We start from the raw sequence: 22,104 nt of genomic DNA, 5'->3' as shown, positions 1-22,104 counted from the left end.
AGTTCAAAGAGAACTTTTCAACATTTTGCAAGTTTCTGAAGTTCTGAGCTCATAGAGAATTGTTGCAGCTATATCAAAATTAGAAATGTTACTTTGTGTAACATATCGGTTGCCTCTGATTATAAGATAAAAGATTTCTCACTGCACGAACATGTAATGTTAGTAATTAAAATGCCTAAAAAGCATATAAAATTAAACAATAACTATGTATATGGACTATGATGTCCCATTCATTTTAAACAATAACTTTGTAAACCAAAAAAATTGTGAAATTAGAAAAATACTAGGAAACTAACTCTTACAACTAGTGTCTAAAGATACAGTCTATGAGTTTAAGTTAATATCTGGACCAGAATTTTTCCAAAACCCACTCAAAAATTTAAGAAAGCATTAAGGTCAAAATTTTGAATTATCAAACTCAAGATTATCCTTAAAAAACTAGGCAATGCAATAACATCTACTTTGTTCTCTAATTTCTTTTTCTCTTTTCTTTTCAATTTTAACAAAAGAAAACCCAAGGAGTTGGGTGAAAAACAAGAAAATATAGGAACCAACTCACACATTTTAATTTACTATTGATTACACAGATGATATCTAACAAACATTTTCATTTACTAGTATCATACAGAAAATGGGAGATTACTATCAATCATACGGATGACATCCAACAAACTTTCTCCTTTTACTGGTTTAGTTATATGTAAATCCATTCCAGCCTGTTTTGTCTTGGCTTTCTCCTCACTTGTTGCATGAGCAGTCAATGCTATTATGGGAATATGAATACCATACCGCTTCTCCTCCATTCGTATTTGCCTAGTTGCTTCATACCCATCCATTATCGGCATCTGAAAAATGATAATAGTATATATAAACCAAATTAAAATTTTATAAAAAAAGAGAAAGTTCAAACACATCTATATGTTCCTTGAATGGTTCTTAAAGATAATTAATCGACTGGGTAAGTTTTTGCTTTTCATAGGGAGGAATCTAAATTGGCAAGCATGTCAGATTTCTTTACAAGATGTTCACCATTACTTAATGAAATGGAAACATAAACATAATAAACATGAAAAATAGCAGGTATATGTGTCCCAAAGATAATATCCGGGTGCATGTGAAGGTCAACTAACAAACAGGACTCAGGCTCAGACTCGGATGCAATTTTTTCTTTTCTAGAATATTCTGGTTTTGAGTTACAAGCAGACACACAGTTAGTCATTAAACTACAAGTAATAAATACCAAAGCTTTTTACAAGAAATAGCAAAAAGTATTGAGAATATTGAGAATGGCAAAAACAAAGGTCAACCCTGCAGGTATTAGATGCATCAAAAAGCATATGCATTTTTTAAATTTTCCTTATTCAAGATAACTACATATAGGAGTGTAACCTGGGCCAACCCAAGCCCAACCAAAGCTTAACCCAACACAATTTGGGCTAGGCTTTGGTCAAGTTGTTCCAACTAGGCTAAGTCAGGCTTGGGTGGGTTGGTCGATGTTATTAGAGTTCTTTTAGAGTTGTTTCTGCTGTTAGAGTTGCTTATGGTGTCAGTTTAGTGTGCTCTCTCAGTATGTTCTTAGTCTTATTTAATGTTTTCTTATTAGGGTGTGCTGCCAGGGGAAGATATGTCCTTTTCCTCTTTTATTTTTTTTGTGTTATGATAAATAGAAAGCTGGGTGCCGCCAGCCCAAGATTTTCTCTTCTTCTGTTCTCTTCTCTTCTCTTCTCTTCTCTTCTCTTCCTACTCTCTCTTTCTAGAAGAAAACATGGTATCAGAGCAAGGTTCTGGGCAATAGGAATTCTTTTTTCCCTCTGAATCACACTACTCACCCAGACTGCTGATTTCTTGGACTGAGAAGAATAGAAACCCTAATCAGACTGGTCAGAACACTGATTCACTATTTTTTCTGGGTTCCTCCTTGGTCATAAGACCAAGGAAACCCTAGTAGAAGGTAGTCGATGCTGTGAAGGCTCCTTTCTTGATGTTTGTACCTTCGTACAGGTACTGTACAGAGGTATGTAATCCCCTTTGTCACAGGTATGTGCTGTTTTTGATTGGTATATGTGGTGTGTGGTCCAATGGTGACTAGAACTTAGTTTCTTGGACTGTTTAGTTGCTGCAGTGTAATTTCAGCAGTATTTTTTCTCGGAAGCAGAATTGTTTGGTGTTTTGTGCCCTACTAGTGACTATGAGTGATTGTAATTGAGTGGGGACAAGTTTTTTGCATCTATGGTTCCTGTGTTTGCTCTACAGATTTTTTCTTTAATGGAAAATGATGATTCTACTTCATCCAGGATCACACCAACTCGTAGTACAGCTAGTATGGGAGTCGAAAATATGATGTTTCCTATGCCAATTACCCCTTCAATAGGTTTCATATGGCAGTCCAGCAAGTAGGATTCAAACAATGTCAGTCTAATCACACTCTCTTTGTGAAGAGGTGTCAAGAAAGGTTGCAGTGTTGATAGTGTATGTGGATGGTATCATCACTATAGGGAACTAGAGATCGGAAATACAAAAGTTGAAGGAGTTCCTAGCTTCCCAATTTGAAGTGAAAGATCTAGGTTCACTAAAGTACTTTCTTGAGATTGAGGTTTCTTGTTCAAAAAGGACCATCTTCATTTCTCAAAGTACATCCTTGATCTATTACAAGACACAAACAAGCTAGGTGCAAAGTCAACAGATACTCCTATGGATGTTGACCATAACCTGGGTGATTGTAATGATGAACCTCTGAAAGATGTAAAACAGATTCAGAGATTAGTGGGAAGGTTGCTTTATTTGTCTATGGCACGTTCCGACATTGCTTATTTAGTTAGGGTCCTAAGCTAATTCATGCATTCCCCTAAGAGACCCAATGGTTTAAAAGGCGCACCTAGGCGCACAGGGAGGTGCATTTCAGGGTACGCGCCTCACCCAAGGCCTATGTGCAGCCCTTTCAAAAGGCGCACGCCTGGTGCACCTCAACCCAAGCGTGAGCCTTTTGAAACTTTGATGCTTTTTTGCTTTTTTTGTGTCTAGCGGCTAAGCCGGGGGCTCCGCCCCCAGACCCCCATGCCACACCCCGAAGATTTTTCATACTAGCATAATATTCTCCAAGAGTCTAATTTCCCTACTACAAACTGAAGTATTCCTAATAAAGCTGATAAACCCTTGTAGTGTTGTCTTGTCCATAATAGTCTTTTGGCATGTTCCCATATATCCCTTGTCATATCTAAAAACATTAAGTTAACACTGATTCTAGTCTCCATACTGTTCCGCAACCACGTCATAATTTGAGCATCCTCTTGCTCCCAATCACTAAAACCCGGGGATTCAGCACTAGATTTCTCCTCCCGTACATGTTTCACTTTCTTTTTAGCCTTCAGAAACACTTCCACCGACTTGGCCCACGGAACATAGTTTTCACCATTGAGTTTGATGGATGTCATCTGGACACTCAAAAAACCAGAGGAGATCATCACACTCGATTTCTGGTCACCACTCGCATCACCCATCGATGCCATTTCAGTCTACGAAGTTGGTTCTGCCCATCACACACAAAAAAGTTCCAACCACTACACTACCGTTCTTCAACTACCACACCAGCACACTTGTAATCACCACAAACTTGCCCTAGCATACATTCAGCCACTTCAAACACCACTGTACTGAGAACAGGCAGATTTAAAACCACAGAGAATCCCTCTTGAAACTGCTCATTAGAGGGTTCAGACTACCATGACTGCACCTACTCAACCACCACAGCAGTCACACATGGTGACAGTAGTCCATACGAAAAAAAAAAAAAAAATGTTTTTTTTTCTCTGTTCACTCGAACTGTTCTACTGTTGACAGCAGTCCACTGAAACCCTAGAAGTTGCCGCAGAAATCTGGGTTTCGCCCAGTCTTCTACCCCAGATTTCTCACAGCAGAAAAAAAACGAAAATAAAAGAAGGAAGGGAAGAGAGGAGATTGATAGAAAGCTGTAATCAACTTCTATCAGCGGCGCTCTGATACCATGATAGTGTTATTCAGTCGAACTGAGAAAAGAGAAAGAGAGAAGAAGAAGAAGAAGAAAAAGAAGAAGAAGAAGAATACTGCCGAACTGAAGAGACAAAGAGTCTAACCCAGTTGACCATGTATTTAGGTTTGACAAATAAGTGTACAAAGACAGAAATGCCCCTGCATATGTAGGAGGCATATAACTAATACATAACTTAGATGGAAAAGACTAAAATACCCCTCTTTAGTCGACTCTAACAGAAATATACAGGGGGTGATTAGAAGAGGTAACAATAGAGTTTAGAGAATGAATTGTAGAAATTTTAAGGGTTGGCTGTGTTGGAAAAATGTATTTTTTTGATAAATAATGTGTTGGAAAAATGTTAAAGGAGGTCTAAAGATTTTATGGAGTGATTTGTGTTTTTTCTAAAGATGTGTGGTCGTATTCTGAGTTTTTGTTCGTAATGTTTGTGATAGTCTTGTTTGAGAGCAGTTAGGGACCATCCGATAACAGATGAAATGGCTGAACAGAATGACTTAATGCTTTGTGTTCAAGTGGATAAATTTATTAAGGTGGTTGTAAGCTCCTAATAGCTGAAACTGAAGTTGGATTGATTAATATAAAACTCAAATGTTTTATTATTAAATTATTTTATCCACTAAAAGACAAAGTAATAAATCATTCAGTTTAGACACTTCAGCCATTATCAGAAGGCCCCTTAGTCTTTTTCTGGGGAGGTGAAGGAGTTATTTGTTTGGATATCTTGTTATCACCTAAGATGGTATCTTTCTTCCATCATTCCTTATGAAATTCTATTAATGAAAAAAATCATACTTATACCCATAAGATAAACCACAATGAGTTTGAATTTAACAAATGATCAGCCATATCATGAATTCTTTAATAATCCATTAAAAAATTAAGGGAAAATTACACTTTACCTCACAGTCCATGAAAATATAATCATAAGGAAGAACTACAGAAGGCCCTTGCTCTCTTTGATAAGTTTTACTTAGAGCCTCAAAAACTCGGTCAACTGCTTCTTCCCCATTCTCACAAAATTCAACAACAGCACCTAGACGAGAAATAAGGGATGAATTCAGCCTGCGCAATACTGCACTATCTTCAACAATCAATATGTTCTTTCCACTCAAGGGCTTCTTGTGGTGCTGTTGCAAAATTCCACAATTGGTTTCTGCATGAATCTGCTCTGGAGATAGACTGGGATCTCTAGATGGTTGTGTGACTTCTAATGTGGCTTCCCTCCTTGGTTTGGGTAAATGAAATTGGATTGTACCACCAAATTCTGGTAGCAGACTTAGTACTCGGTATAAACTGGACCCATGAAAAGGCTGGGATACAATTTGCTCATATGAAGCTAGCATGTTTTCTTTGATGCTTCTCAAATCAGGGTCACAAGTAATTGATTTGTTTAACCAAACAACCATACATTGAGTATGATTATAGAGCTCTTTATTAAAGTTAGCCACAACTGAACGCATATCCAAAAAAGGTCCAGCACTAACATCAATCACAATCAGTAGGAAATTTAAAGCACTTCTAAAACTTGCTCTTATGTGGAGAGGCAGAATGTAGTCAGATCCATCTTTGATACTTGCACACCCATCTCTTACTCCGACATTAGGATTATATGATGGTGAATTGCCCAAACTATCACTAAGCGAACCCAACTCAGATTTCCCTGACGAACTGTAATGGATAAGGCGCAACTTGTTCTTCATCCTCTGAAGGGTAGGTGATAGATGTTCCCATCGACTTAAAACCGATACTTTAATGCCTAGGCTCTCCATCAACTTTTGTGAGATCCGTCTCCTTTCATCACCTTGAATTAGGAGCACAACATGAGAACCTTCTGACCTGGGACTTTGGTTCCAAATATTATACCCCAACTGATATGAATCATTTAAGTGATCACCTTGTAATTTAGTATCTTCCTCTTGTACAACAGGAACAGTTGTGGTCCCACTTGTAGCAAGAAAAATGTTAAATTTAAAGCAAGTGCCTTTTTCACCAATCCCCTTATTTTCAATTACTATCTCTCCACCCATAAGACGTACCTGCAACATAATCTTAAGTTATAGAAGAAATATGAATAAAAACACTATTTGAAGATCACAGATAGAGAGTCACTAGGTTGAGTCAACATTTTAGTCTTAGGCATCCAAAATGCCAAGAAAGTAAATATACTTCAAATGCTGCAATTAATACAAAATTATTGCATCATTTCATAAAGGTATCTCAATGACCAAAGGGTCTTATGCCATTCTAAGAGTAACAATAAATTATATCCATGACCAACTTAATATAATATCCATGTAAATACAAAGTCAGAAGCACCTATCGTCCTACTTACCAATGATTGAACTATACCAAGTCCTAGTCCTATGCCTTCTTGTCCAAGATCAGTTTCCTTGACCTGAACAAAATTCTCAAATACAGATTCTTGCTTCTCCTTTGGAATTCCTTTACCAGTGTCATCTACCTCAAATACAAATTCTGTAAAATTTGGATTTTGTTGGACTGGATGAAGTGAACCCAATTTATCATATGCTTTATTACTCTTGTAAATTAGTCTTGAGAAGCAACTCCAAAAACCACCACGTTTAGAAGCAAGTATGCAATTCTCTAGGCTTGGTTTCTTAGCCCAAGACCGAACTGAAACATGGCCCTCTGATGTAAACTTCACAGCATTGCTAAGTAAATTACATAGTATCTGCCTGAGTTTCCCACGGTCACCCTTAACAAGAGAAAATTTGAAAAGAGAACCATCATAAGAATCCAATATAACATCTATTCCTTTCTTCACACCAATGGGATAAAACAAATCAACTACATCCTCTAGGAGTTTTGCCAAATTGAATTCTTCTTCCTCAAGTTGCATCTTTCCAACTTCAATTTTACTTGTATCGAGAACAGAATCTAATATCCCTGAAACAAAAATTTTCAGCAAACATAAACATATATAATTAATCAATGAAAACAACATAAATTCACAATCTAGATACAAGTGTATAAGAAAAAATGTTGTATATTGAAGACATAATTGAATGCTGAATTATTTGCATTTAATGAACCTTGAACATGATAATTGTAGAATTCTTCACATACTCTACCTTATGCAAAAAGAAGTCAATGTAATCTACTATAAATGCATGGCATTTAACCCATCTATCATTAAAACATGTAACTATAGTAAAAGAATTATCTAAATTGCTCTTAAATAAGATATATGAGATTCCATTTCATAAATCTCAGTTTATGGCACAACCTATAAGATTTTGTAAACTGAAATCAATGAACAAATGATCAAAACCAACATATCTATTGCATTATTTTGGCCGTTAATTTAATATAAAATGTAAAAATGGAAGAACAAGATCAGAAACATATAAGCTTACGTAAAAGATCCATTGCATTTGCATCCATTTGTATCAAATTCCTCTTTAAATCAGAATCAGGGGCAACCTCATGACAACAGAGCTCAATTGAAGTAGTAATTGCAGAAAGAGAATTACGAACATCATGGTTAGCTCTAGCAAAAGCAAGGCTCTTGTTCATACTTTTCCTCTCTGCTTGTTGAGTAGCCTCCATTTGTTTTATTAGAGCTCCACATAGGAAAATCTCTCTTCTTGCGGCTCTAACAATGAATAGAACGAAAAAAACAATGGAGAGGACAACAGAAGCGAGCATCACTAACAACAACAAAAATGATAGCTTGTTGTCCCCATGAATAAGGTCAAGTAATCCCTTCTGAGGAAAGCTATACACATAAACCTACAAAACAAATTATAGCAAATACAGTAAAATTGTTGAGTTACATTCAATGGTTTGAAGTTGTAGCCTTAATCTAAAATGAATTAATAGTAGTATGGAAATTGAGCCATCCACTCTTTGTTTTCTTTTTTTAATGGTATCCATACTTTGTTGTCTTTTTCTTCTCCTTTATTTCATTCTGATGACTACGAGAATAAAGGATCTCACAAACTAAGGAACAATGATAATAAGAGAAGATAAACCACCTTAAATTTGGTATGTTACAACAGTAAATATCTCAAAAACTAAGTTACAATAGTGAACATGGAAGGCTGATGTCAAGTGAATAAAACTCCAAAACATAAAGCAGTAAGAGGTAATCAGTTGCAACCTTATTTTTCAATGACATATTTGTCCATTCAATTAACTATTATGGTTATTGATTCTCCTGATTATTTTTCCCTTTATGCTTCAATTGTTTGCATTACAGTTTCAATTGCACACAAATGAATTAGAATGCAAACTCTAGATCACTTCTGCTCCTGATTTTAATTTTACTTCATCTGCACTGCAAAACAAAATAAAACTTAAGGGCCAATACAAGACCTACACTATTTCAGCCCCATGGAGGGAGATGATACAAACCATCCTCCAAGTAGAAGACCCACTAGGCCTCCACATTGACCACATGTTCAGTTTCAAAATTAACACCAGCCCTATACCCCATCTTGTATTGTTAGTTTCCCCAACTAATGGTATCCATTCAAAGTTTTCGATTTTTAATATAAAACTTGCCCACAAATAAGGGTTTATTGTGGACATACATCAAGGGTTTTTTTTATTTGCCCCATGAAAGAAGCTAATGAGAAGATGTGAGGCCTATTTGCACTCCCAAACTGATTTTTCTCTTGGAAGATACCTGGGTCATTCAGAAAGCTCAATAAGCAGTCTAAGTAGTGTCTACCTGTTACATATACAAGGGCTTAACCCAAATAAGGCTATCAAATTGCATATCAATTTGATGATATTGGTTAACATGTGTCTACTACATCAAACATGATTTTAGGTTTTATCCGTTATTATATCAATTTGATGAAATCAAATTGCATATCAATTCTCCGTTGTCGTCAGTGTTGATTCACCATAATGTTGTCAATTCCACTCACATGGAATTAATTCCCTTTTTCTCTTTTATGAAAATCTACCATATTGGGCATTTGGATGTTGCTTTTTGTTCTTTTTTCATTATCTATGAACCAATAACTAAGCATTTTTTTAAACCAGCAAATAGATAGAAAAACTGAAAAACCAAAGAACCGAACCAATCAACCGGTTAACTGATTGATTTTGGTTCAGTTTCGGTTCAGGATTTTACAAAAACCGAATGATCGGATCGATTTAAAAAAAAATCCCACTGTTCGGTTGCCCCTACTGTTGGTCACCTTTATTGTACTTTCATTTTTGCTTTAATAAATTTATTTTTATTACCAAAAAAATTGTTCTCAAAACCTGTGGGCAAAGGAGAATCATCGAGAGCAAAGCTACTATTTACTATTTATGGTAATTTTTCAGACTTACTAGTTACAGCAAGTCTCATAATTATCACTTTTAGTAAACTCATAGTTCACTATTTTTAGCAATTTCTGGTGTCTATAAAGCCAGTTACTCTTAGTGAGATCAATAATGAGTTGTTAAGAATTGTTTGAGGAATTAGTCCTTATTGGAGTGTTCCTTTAGGCTATATTTGATTTGAAGGAAAAGGTAGGGAAAGGAAGGGAAAGGTGGGGAAACCTCATACAAGGTTTGTAAAGGTGTCCCTACCTTTCCCTTCCTTTCCCTACTTTTTCCGTCAAACCAAACACAGCCTTAGGTTACCTATGGATCTGTCTTAATTTCAAAGCAAGTAGAAGTTGTTGACTTATGGGTAAGCTTCTTAGTCAAAATTGGAGCCTGTAAAGGGACATCCATGTTCATAACTTATAAGTTGAGTCAATAAATAGGATCACTGTAATTGGAATTGATTTGAAGAAAAGAAGTTTGGCTTAATGAATTCTGGTTGTTGCCAGAATTTTTTTTTTTCTTTTTTTCCTCTCTCCACCTGTGTCTTGACCTTTCTCATTGTTGTTTACCCCAACAGCAAGAGTTCTCTCTCTTTTAATTTCTCTGCAAGCTATCTACTTGCTTTTCCATCCACATTCTTTATTCCTAATCACTTAAAGCCCTTCCATCACCCCTACAAAGCCCATCACTGATGTTAAATCACTAGGACCCCCACCCCATCCTACATCAATTATATCGACTAATGGTTGGAGTGTCATATAGTGGTAGGCTGGATCACACACAAAAAAGGGGGGACTATGGATGTATAGACATGTAAAGGGAGATAAAGCATTTAATATCAGAACTAAGGGTTCAAATAGTATGGACACCAAGACCAAAAAAAAAAAGAATGGAAAACACTCTAGCTAAACAAAGGTAAACAGAAACCAACTTTTTTTTGGGAGGGGGAGTTACATCAAGGGATGTGGACCCCTAAGATTGTACACACAACTATGAATTGGTTGGGGTAGTTGAGGCTGTCAAATATTTGAAAATCCATATTCTTTTATATAAATCAACAAAATGTGCCTAGCTACCTATCAAAAAAATTAGAAAATGAAAGTGTTAGTTTACTTTTTCATAAAAACTTATGGCATTAAAATCATAAGTTGCGAAGCTAAAAATTATACATTGTACATTGGGGGATACCTCTTTAAATGAAAGTAGGATGTTCATATAAATTACATTATATCTTGGGGGATGCTTCTTTAAACTAACAATTAACAACCTAATGTTCATTTAAACATAAACAAATTTATTTTTAGTTAAAAAAGAAAAGCAACAGGATAAGTTTATTGGTAATAAGTAATCATAACATACCAATTGAACTCCACCAAGTTCAAGAAGGCCACAATATAACGTATACTTCAATCCCCAAACATTCACGCCAAAAGCTTGTAAAGTGCAATTTTGAGGTTCACATGAGATGTTAAAAACCCGACCCACCAAATCACTATTTGGTTTCATTATTTGGATTGAGACCATCTTATTATCAAATATTATGTTAGTATTTGGAGGCCCGGTCTGTGTAAGAACTTTCCCATCTCTTGTAGCCAAGTATAAGTACCCACCATAAAGATATATATCAGAAAACAAACTTCTTAAAGCAATTGCTGGAAACCCAAGAGAGATCACCCCTTTTCCATTTATAGAAACTGTGTGAAGGAACAAGAGATCTTTAGCTTCAATCCATGCTGTCCTTAATGAAGCATATCCATTTTTTCTATTCAAGGCTTCTTGAAACCATGCTTCATTTACAATAGCCACAGAGTTCAAAGTAAGTGCTTGTCCAACTCGTTTCCCAGTCTCGTGATCTACTAGTTGTGTATACCAATGATGCACAATAGTGGCATTTTGAGTAGACCCAAGCGAAGAATTTGAGGTATTAGAATACACTACAAGAGTTTGATTGTGGTGCTTGTAATATGAGAATAAGATGCCATCCACTCCAATATATGAAATTTGTGTCAAATCTGGAACTGCCAAAAATATCAAAAACAAATGTGGAGCCACCTGCAACAGACCAAGAAATGCAATAACTGCATTTTATTAGTTGCATAGAAGTTTGGTTATGGGAAGTAACTTCATTTAATAATAGTATTAGTAGATACACACTAACCTTAGTCTCTACTGTAGAGAATGACAACTCACTCCCATTAAGATAGGAACTTAAAACTCTTGCTACATCCACAGTTGATGAATTTAGTGGAAGTAATAATTTTCCTCTTGTTTCAATGCTCAAGCGTGATTGGTTATGGGCAGCAATTGAAATCAATTTAACAGTGTGCTCAATCCGACTAGTTGTAATATACCAAGCTGTGATAACTAAATTAGGAATTAGCAACACCACCAATCCCTTCATGTCAATTTGATAGAATGTACAACTTCAGGTTAGTTATTTTGTCATATATAACAAAATTTATAGACAATAAATTTCATCATAATGTTATAAAAGAATTACCAGAGCAATGAATAAGCAAACAGGCCGCAACACCATTGAAGGACTGAGCTTCATTGAAACTTTTGATTATGGCCGAGTCAATGGCTAAATTATGCACTTCTGATCCTGTGTTTCTATTTGAAGATAAAAATTAGGTAACAGATTTATAAAAGAACTAAAAATGAAAAAGAGGGCAGATTGCTAACACAAGGTAAAATCATAATATCAAGACACAAAGCCAAGGTTGTACAACACAAGGGTGTCTATCCACCTACTTGGGCATCATCTAGGCAATGAATATTCAAGAATAAACTTTAACATTAGAAAGAGAAATCAAACTTCATTAAATAATAGTGCATATCAACGAGCAAAGCATACTCAATCATCAAACAAAAAGGAAACGGTAAGACTTCAATTTCACTAACAATCACATGATAACTTTGCCAAAAAACAGCAATGAAGAAAAAGTGAGGATGTAGATTGGGAACTCTAAAGGGGTAACCTGACTAGAAACTCAAGACATAGTATAATAAGGGATGAAGAAAAAGTGAGGTCTTACTCTATCAACGAACAGAGATGGGAAAGTCAATACTAAGGTCTAACTCTATCAACGAACAGAGATGGGGAAGTCATGAGGTCTGATCGAATGTAAAAGACCAGGAATTCCAGCAAAACGAAAGAAACAACTTACCTAACAATAGCCTGGGATCCAAGCGCAACCACGGCTTCCTCTTCCGCTACCAAGATGGAAAAAAACAGAATGACAAGCTTTATCTCTCTCTCTCTCTCTCTCTCTATCTCTCTTGCCTCCTCTTCTCGGGAGAAACACAAAAAAGTAAAAACAGTGAAGTAGAAACTAGAAAGGCTAAATAGCAGTTGACAATGGCGTCTATATGGCGGTTCACAATGGCGTAGAACAGTGGAACAATAGTGAATTGCAGTTAGTTTCAAACAGTTTAGTTGATTTTCAAACAATAGGTTGCAGTGGGCCAGCGGCTCCCCTTCTAATGTACAGGATTTTTTGGGTTTAAATGGGGGTTTTTATGGGTAGGTCCACCTCAGAAAACGAAATCTCGAATAGCCTGCTACGGCATTCGAAACCCCCGTCGACCACTCGACCCCACTAAACAAATTAGTTTTACGGGAAACTCCACCGAGTTCGCATTACCGCCCCCCCACCGCGCTTCACCCCACACGACGTGCGAGACACTTGTCCAGTCGTACGCGGTGGAGCGTTCCTGCGTGCGACGCTAAATAGACGGACGTTAACCCTGCCCGTTAGCTGCAAAACTCATTCAAAAGGGCTTTAGTCTGCGACTCTACAAGCTTTTCCCATATTCCCCCCAAGCTCAAATCGGAGCCCTATTCTCTGCCCGAGCTCGAATCTTCGCCCCCATCTCCGGCACCGGCGATCACTCCGGTCATCAGGTAAGCTCTAACCCTCGTTTTTTGTCTAGGGCTTTGGTTTTTTCATTAAACCCTCCTTTGATGTTTTGTTTTTCTTTTCAAACCAGACTTTTTTTACCCTCTTCCACATCCCTCTCCGGCACCAGCAATCGCTCCGAGCCACCGTTTTTTAATTCAACAGATGATGCTTGGTACAGCATCTGGTTTCTTGTTGCCTTGAGGCAACGAATTCCAAATTTTCAGAAGCCCGGTATCTCCCCTTCCTCTAATTCCTCCATGGAAAACATTCCACTGTTATGAAGGGCATCTCTTATTCCTTCCAATTGCATTTCTTCATCAAACTGACCTTCCAGGTCAAGAAATTCATCAGGATTGGCTTGTTCAAAGAGACCTGAGTAAGAATTTCCTCCATTTCCACTGGTTTCTGACTAAAGCAAACCCATCCTCTCCCTCGCCTGGACACCCCGCTATCCTCCCTTAAATCGTCAAAATCAAAAACCAGATTCTCAACGGCAAGGCTAGGGCTGTAAAGCGTCCCTCTACAGAGAGGGCATGTTGAATTTGACAGGAGCCATGCGTCTATACAATTAATATGAAAAGCATGACTACACATAGGAAGCAACCTCAGTTTGTCTGGCTCTGAAAATTCACATAGGCAAACTGCACAGTCAAACGGCTCTTGCAAACCCATTATCTCTTTGTAGTGGAAAACAGGGAGAGCATCTATGAAAGCTTGATCTAGACCAGAGTGATGTAGATGGAAGAACTGTTGCAATTGCCTTTGGAGAGCATCAGAGCCAGAAATTTCCAGGTATCTATTAAACTGAGATGTCGAAGAGGAAGACTGTTGCTTTATTAGGAATCTAACAAACAGGTGGAGCAGGCCGGAGATGAAGAAAATAACGGCTAGAATAACTATAATAGGAAGAACAGCAGGGCTGATTCCACTGCTAGATGATGATGGAGTTGATTCTTTCTGGTAATTATTGTTATTATAAGGAGATGAGAATGAAGATGAAGGGGAAGAAGAAATAGGAGAAAGCAGAGGAGCGAGAGGAGGTGGGTGGGTCAAAAAACCAATGGCCGCTAATCCTAGCTTCGAGCTTCCTTCCAACTGTAAACGGAGGGGGCCTCCAATGATCGAAACTTGGGAATGAAGGAGACCGATGAACAAATGGGGCCCTCAACTGTTGTTGAACGCAAGGAGCCTCTGAGAATCCTTCCAATGGCCGCTAAACCCAACTTAGAGCTTCCTTCCAATGGCCGATGAACGAAGGGTGATGATGATGCGCAATCCGGGCACTCCTAACTAGCTGCTGACTGGCTCCTTGTTGGCAACAGATAGCACCTGAGAAGATGAAAAGAAGGATTCCCGAGGATATACCTAGTGGGAATACTCCAATGCTTAAGTCAGAACGCTAGGGAAGGAGAAAAGAAGAGTGCGAAAGCAAAGAGTGTAGGTCGCACTTTTTCACTGTGCTCGAGAGATTAGCTCGCGAGCAAATATAGATTCAGTCTTCAAGTACGAGGGTGCGGAAATATTCAAAAGTCTCAGAGTCCCTTTTCCCTTCTGTCTCAAGGGCTTTTATAGGGGCACTCTTGTCAGATCGGGCGTAACCGCCACTGGGCCCCTGCCACAGTCGTTACCTGCCAGGGCTGCGCAGGTGGCCGTTGCGACGTACTCCTTGCTCGGATGGGCGACACGTCTCCAAAGGGCAGGCACGCCTCTGCCTGCTGAGAGACATGGGTGCAGACTGTCGAAAGAACAGGGACTGCGTCGTCAGTCAAGGGACGTGGCGCAGTCTGATTGGTACGGTTCCTCAGATAGAAGCTTCCTGAGAAACACTCGCGCTGCTCACTTGCGAGCTACTTTGTAGCGAGCTTAGGAGTACTTCAGGGTTACCCTTATTAGAATTGGTCTCTGGAATGACTTATCTGCTTAGGGGAACCCAGAGCTCGTGTTGTAGCGAGCTGCTTTATAGGCTCGTTACTTAGCTGTTACCAGGCTATGATGTTGAGTTGTCGCTCGTGCTGAGTTAGGTCCATGTGTCATCGTTTCGTAGGTTGGGCCAAATCATCCTCCATCAATTGCCCCCCACTCTTTGAGCTGAGAGTGTTGCCTTAGCGCAAGGAGTTCATGAAGTATGATGGACTGATTTGACCAAAATTCAAACTTGATTGACTACTCACATTAAATGCGTTCGCGGGAATCAGGAGATTTTCTAACTTTTCGAACTCCGAAAACGTGTTGTAGTGGCTCTTAACTCCGGATGTCGTGCAGCCGTCATTACCTCAATCATAAGAGACGTGCAGCCAATCGCTTTTCGGTTTTCAGAAGGCAGCGGTCAGTACACCTGCGAACCTTCGGATCCACCTTAATCTGGGCCGTTGATTCGGAGGCGTGGAGGCTATAAAAAGAAGGGCCCTCTGGGACTCATTTTCCCTCACGCCATCTTGTTGTCTTCGGATTCTGAGGTCGCGCATCTATCAAGTCTACTCGAGTTCCTCAGTTCACTTCGTCCCGTCCCTTTCGGTGAGTCTCGATTACTATCAATCATGTCTGGGTACTTGTACCACACTCGTCAACGGGGCGATGACCAGGATGATGGTGCTCCCTCGAGCTCGGGGGGAACTTGGGAACAGGCCCCGGGGGCCCGGGAGACCTCCGGTGACGGAGCCTCCACTTCCCGGGGAAGGGAGCCCGATACTTTCAGCCCTTCCTCCATGACAGAGGGGAGACTTAGGTCTCTAATTAGCTATTTCCACCTTCCCAGGGACCTCATCTACTGCCTTCCCACTGGTAACTTTTCGTGGGAACATGGTCCCAATGAGATAGTTATCTACCAGGAGCAGCTCGAGGCTGGCCTGCGTCTCCCCCTACACCCCTTGATAGTGGAGGTGCTAAACCACTTTAACGTCACCATCATCAATCAGCTTCATCCCAACGCCGTTCGGAACATGGTTGGGACTATATCCTTGTGTTGTGAATATTGTCTTCCCTTGAACCTCGACATTTTTTCTGCTATCCTTTGTATAAAGAAACCACTCCCGGGGCTCCACCGGAGAGGCGTCTCTACTACTTCTCTCCTCGTCGTGGCTACAAGCTCTTATACGAGCTTCCAAATAATATTCTCGCATGGAAGCGGGATTATTTTTTGGTCCGCAACCCTGAGGGGTGGCCCTTCCCTACTTCTTGGAGGGGCACCATCCAGGACTCCGGGGTCGAGCTGGACCCCGACACTCAAAAAACGATGCTGTCCTGGGCATCAGTTGGATTCCTCTGTTCGGATTACTTGACCCAGGAGAAGCTTGTGCAGGCCGGCCTGAGCCCTGGTAGGTTGCTTCTTTAGGTCGCGTAGTACCTTGTCACAATGTTGTGTATATATACATATACTTTGTTCTTACCAAACTGATACTTTATGGTTTCTTCTTGGCAGCCATCATGTCTGGTGTTGATTTGCGTTGCCTTCTATCAAGCAACCAAAGGCGCAAAGTAAAGAGGTCGCGCCCCGACCAAACTCCCCCCTCCGGGGGTACTAAGTTTGGGCCTGCTGAGCCGAGCTTCACCTCTCCACCGCCCGAAGTTCCGCCGCCTCCATTCGAAGGGGGTGCCGACGCGGCCAGCCTCAAGGAGAGCGAGCTCCCGCAGCAAGAGATAGTCCCCTCGGGTCCCTCTCGGTCGTTTCCCTACCTGCAGCTCCCAGTGGGGAACTGGGAGGGCGTAAACGACTTCGTCGTGGCTCGCAGGAGGAGCCGGAGAGCGATTTGCAATGAGGAGGTTGCTAAGTGGGGAGCGATGGAGCCTGGGGATCTTGTTGCGCTTGCTACCTCTCACTGTATGGTGGTAAGTGGTCTTTCTATCCTCCTTTGTCCTCCTTTCCTTTTTTGTTGTCTTTTGACTCCTGTCTCTTGTTGGCAGGTAAACACCGCCATACACGGCATGGCCCTCCAGACGCACGTTCACTCCTGTGACGCTCATAACCAGGAAGCTCAACATTCAGAAGCTTCAAGGCGAGCTCCTTCACACTCGCAAGGGGAGCGAGTCCCTAGAGCTGCTCGTCCGAGACCAGGAGGCGCAAATTGCCAGGCTTTCTGAAGAGAGCACGCGTTACAGGGGGGAGTCATCAAGGGTGGCAGCGGAGAGGGAGCTCCTTCGCCAACAGGTTCGGGATTTAGAGTCCACTTTTTTGGATCGAACTCGGAATTTCGACAACATGGTGGAGGTCGAGCGAGAGAAGGCGGTCTGGGACTTCAAAGATTCCCAGGAATATCATGACCTCCAGGTATAGTACGGCTCAAGTTCGTACCGCTCCAGGTTCAAGCTCTGTGGGTGGTTGGTCCGGAAGAAATTCTCCGGGCTCAACCTCGACGGCATCACTATGAAGGGCCTATCTCCCGAGACGGCGGACCAGGCGGAGGAAGAGCTGACTCTCCGGAGGACGAGGACGAGGAGGCGGATCCCTAAGGCTTCAGCGGCGTTTGTCTGGACTTCTGATGGCTCCCGGGTGCCATAAACCCGGTCTTGAAAAGATCTTTTGCTGGGCGGTTGTGCCCTTTCACCTTCTGTCAGACTTTCCCAAGCTATTTAGCTCGGTTGTCGCTTTGTCATTTGCTATTTTTCTTTCATGTATTTTTCTTTTTTTTTTTTGAAACAGTGATGAATTTTCCTTTTTGCCAAAATGATCTCATCGTTTCAAGTAACTTAAAACTACTTACTCGAAGTAGGACACTTCGGCAATTGTTGTTCCGAGCCGTCTTTTGACGTTTTAAGGCATCCCTATGGTGCCACGCATGCCCGAGCTATGTGTTTATCAATTGTTCCTTAGTTCAACCAACGCGTTGAGACGAGCCATGCTTCGTAGGATTTGTACCCGAGCTGCTTACACCTCTGCCATTCCATACTTCGCTTATACCACCAAAGCGGCCAAGTCTTTCTTGATGCCGAGGTTTTGGTTAGCTCGGCGCTTTAGCCCTTAGACTGAGGGGGTGACCTGTAGTCTGTCCCTGAAGTTTACCCATGCCGTGGAGGCGACTAGGTCTTATTGCACCGAGGTCATGTTAGTTCGGCATTTTGGCCCTTAGACTTTGGAAGTGACTCGCGGTCTACTCAGTTGTTATAGGTAATATCGTCTTAAGTTGACAATATTTCATCCCCGAGGTACTTGTTTCCCTTCGAGGGTCTCGAGCTCGTATGTTCCTTCCCCGAGAACTCATTTCACTCGGTAAGGCCCTTCCCAATTCGGTTCGAGCTTGCCAACACTAGGTTCGGGTACCATAACTTTCCGAAGGACCAGGTCGCCAACACAGAGGTTGCGCTTCTTGACCCTGGCATTATTGTACCGGGCTACTCTGTTGGTAAGCTGCAGTCCTGATGTATGCGAGGTCCCTTACTTCGTCGAGTAGGTCGAGGTTGGTACGTAGTTCGTCTTCATTTGCCTTGTCGTCGTATGTTTCCAATCGTAACGAAGGAATCTCAATCTCGACTGGAATGACTGCTTTGGTGCCATAGGTGAGGTTGAAGGGAGTTTCTCCTGTGGCGGTCTTTTTTGTAGTTCGGTAGGCCCATAAAACGCTGGGTAGTTCGTCTACCCACAGTCCTTTAGCTCGGTCTAGGCGTGCTTTTAGTCCGCGAAGAATAGCTCTGTTCGTAACCTCTGCTTGTCCGTTCGCTTGAGGGTGTGCAACCGAAGTGAAATTCTGTCATATTCCCATATCTTGGCACCAGTTCTGGAATTTTATGTCCTCGAACTGCTTGCCGTTGTCGGAGATTAACACACGAGATAGACCAAAGCGGCACACTATATTCTTCCAAAAGAAGTTCTGGACATTTAGGGTTGTAATCGTTACAAGAAGTTTAGCTTCTACCCACTTAGTGAAATAATCTACCGCTACCACTAAACTTCCTCTGGACTGTCGCTGGTGGGAACGGCCCAAGTATGTCGATACCCCATTGTGCGAAAGGCCACGGGCTGGTGAGGTATCTGAGGTCAGCAACGAGCTGATGATGGATGTTGGCGAACTTCTAGCATTTGTCACACTTTCTGACAAACTCAACAGCGTCCACTTTCATCGTTGGCCAGTAGTACCCCTGTCACAGTGCTTTTTGGGCAAGGGTCCTGCCCCCCAAGTGTCTGCCGCACAGGCCTTCATGAGTGTCGCGGAGTACAAGCTCGGCTTCAGAAGGTCATAGGTAGTGCAAGTAGGGGAGCGTATAGGATCTTCAATACAGCCATCCGTCTATTATGACGTATTTGGCCGCCTGACGCTTTACCCTTCTGGCGGCATTGCGGTCCGCAGGGAGGGTCCCGTGTAGCAGGAAGCTCGCAAGTGGGTCAATCCAGCTCGGCTCTGCTTGAACGACGGGAGCGACCTCCTCTGCCCCCCCGAGAATGCTAGGCCGAGGCAGGTCCTCTATGTACACGGTCCTCATGGTGATATCACTAGTGCTGGCTAACCGGGACAGAGCATCGGCCTCAGCGTTCTTCGACCTCGGGATTTGCTTGATGAAGTGTGACCGAAAGTTGAGCAGATGACGATATGCTTGGTAATCTCCTGTGACTTGGTTGACTTCGAGCTGGGAATCGCTGCAGATGACGATATGCTTGGCTTTTACTTCACTGGCTAAAGCTAGCCCGGCTATCAACGCTTCGTACTCCGCTTCATTGTTGGATGTTGCGAACTCGAAGCGTAGTGCGTACTCAAGTTTTGTGCCACTTGGGTCGTGCAGAACTATTCTGGCCCTGCTGCCCTGCTGGTTCGAGGAGCCATCTACGTGAAGGATCCAGGGCTCCTCATCCCAGTTCGCGCGTGGCGTAACTAGGAGAGATGCTGCACTGGCTGCTACCTCACGAGGCTCGGACTCAACTGGCCTGGGAGCTCCGGACTTGCCCGAACTGGGGGCCTCGTGCTCAACCAGCCCGGGTATTTCGGAGCTGAAAGTGCACTCCGCAATGAAATCTGCCAAGGCTTGGGCCTTAATAGCAGTTTGCAACTTGTATTGGAGGTCGTACTCGCTGAGCTCAACGGCCCATTTCGTCAGTCGACCAGAGACCTCGGGCTTAAGTAAGACTTGCCTCAGAGGTTTGTTGGTGAGGACGATAACAGTATGAGCTTGGAAGTACGGGCGGAGCTTTCGAGATGCGATGACCAGTGCGTAGGCTAGCTTCTCTATTTCTGGGTATCTCGTCTTTGTTCCCTACAATACTTACTAACATATAGGTCATTGGACCCAATCTACTTCCTTTATCAGTACCGAGCTGACCACTTTGTCACTTGCCGAGAGGTACAGCTCTAAAACATCGCCCTCTTCGGGTCGGGTTAAGATTGGTACACTAGCGAGGTATTTCTTGAGTTCGTCAAATGCGAGCTAGCAGTCTTGGGTCCACTCAAACCCTTTGCTTTTAATTGCTTTAAAGAAAGGCAGACAGCAGTCTGCCGACTTGGACATAAAGCGGCTCAGGGCGGCTATGCGGCCATTCAACCTCTGAACCTCCTTCAATTTCCGGGGTGGTCTTATATCTAGGATGGCCTTAATTTTATCCGAGTTGGCCTCAATGCCGCGTCGGTTGACGATGTACCCCAGGAATTTACCCGAGGTAACACCGAAGACACACTTGTTTGGATTTAACTTCATGTTAAATTGTCACAGAATTTGAAAAACATAATGTAAGTCTTGTATTAATTCATGTGAGAATTGGATTTTGACGGCCATGTCATCTACATAAAACTCTACTTTTCTGCCAATTAATGGCTTAAATAGTTTATTTACAAGCCTTTGAAAGGTTGCCCCAGCATTTTTCAATCCAAACGGCATAACCTTGTAACAATACATACCCAACTCTGTTATGAAGGCAGTCTTTTCTTCGTCCGCCGAGTCCATCCTGACCTGGTTGTAGCCCGAATAGGCGTCTAAGAAACTCAGCAACTCGTGCCCCAAGGTCACGTCCACTAGGCGATCGATTCTGGGAAGGGAGAAGCAATCTTTTGGGCAAGCTCGGTTCAGGTTGGTGTAGTCGGCGCACATGCGCCACTTGTCGTTAGCCTTCTTTACCAAAACGGGGTTGGCTACCCAGCTTGGGTAATGGACTTCTCTTATGAAGTCGGCTGCGAGGAGCTTCCCGACCTCCTCGTCGACTGCTTTCCATCGCTTTGGGGCTAGGTTGTGTTTCTTCTGTCTAACGGGCCTAACTACAGGATCAGTATCAAGTTTGTGAGTTATGAGATTAGGGTCTATGCCGAGCATCTCTGCAGCAGACCATGCAAAAACATCTAAGTTTTGAAGTAGGAAACTTGCTAGTTCGGATCGCAGGGGTTCCTGGACTGAAACACCGACCTTAAGTGTCCGAGTTGGGTCTTCTGCTGAAGTTGGAATAGCAACTGTTTCTTCTGTGGGTGCAGCTCGTTCTTCGCCTTGCTCCGTAGATCGCTCCAGTTTGAGGTTGTCGGCCACCTTGGTCTTTCCCTTGAGGGCAGCGACATAGCATTTACAAGACTCAAGTTGGTCGCCCCGCGCTACCCCCACTCCGAAGTCTGTAGGGAACTTCATTACCAAATAATAACTGGAGACCACCGCCCGTAGGGCATGGGTGATCGGCCGGCCTATTATGGCATTGTACGGGAAGGGGGTCGTGACCACCAAGAAGTCATGGTTGAGCCTTACTACGCTAGGCCATGCGCCGACTTCCACAGGTACTGTTATTTTCCCCAGGGGCCTAACTTCTTCTCCGCTGAAGCCTACCAAGGGAGTATTCGCGGGCCTCAAGTCACTTCCCTGCAGCTGAAGCTGGTCGAATACGGCTATGAAGAGGATATCCGTCGAGCTATCTGAGTCAACGTGGACGCGCCTGATCTCAAAATCATTGATCCTTAGTTTTATGACGAGCACGACGTCGTAGGGGTA

The 22,104-nt window shown here is 42.0% G+C and overlaps 1 protein-coding gene and 1 pseudogene across 1 annotated transcript; both read right to left on the bottom strand.

The window, feature by feature from the left end:
* Positions 1–390: 390 nt before the first annotated feature.
* Positions 391–13,405, bottom strand: CKI1 (Signal transduction histidine kinase). The gene is made up of 9 exons (XM_088900381.1): positions 13,310–13,405; positions 12,490–12,535; positions 11,820–11,924; positions 11,478–11,674; positions 10,679–11,371; positions 7,405–7,780; positions 6,360–6,934; positions 4,927–6,063; positions 391–845 (listed from the first exon to the last, which is right to left on the bottom strand). The coding sequence occupies exons 1-9, from the start codon at positions 13,403–13,405 to the stop codon at positions 621–623; spliced, it is 3,450 nt and encodes a 1,149-aa protein (XP_088756507.1). The 3' UTR covers positions 391–620.
* LOC109114231 (RING-H2 finger protein ATL46 pseudogene) lies at positions 13,375–15,493 on the bottom strand (annotated as a pseudogene).
* Positions 15,494–22,104: the final 6,611 nt, after the last annotated feature.

This window comes from Nelumbo nucifera, chromosome 3, assembly GCF_055504915.1.
Source record: "Nelumbo nucifera cultivar China Antique chromosome 3, China Antique-T2T, whole genome shotgun sequence".
Lineage (NCBI taxonomy): Eukaryota > Viridiplantae > Streptophyta > Magnoliopsida > Proteales > Nelumbonaceae > Nelumbo > Nelumbo nucifera.
This window is presented reverse-complemented; position numbering and strand designations above follow the sequence as displayed.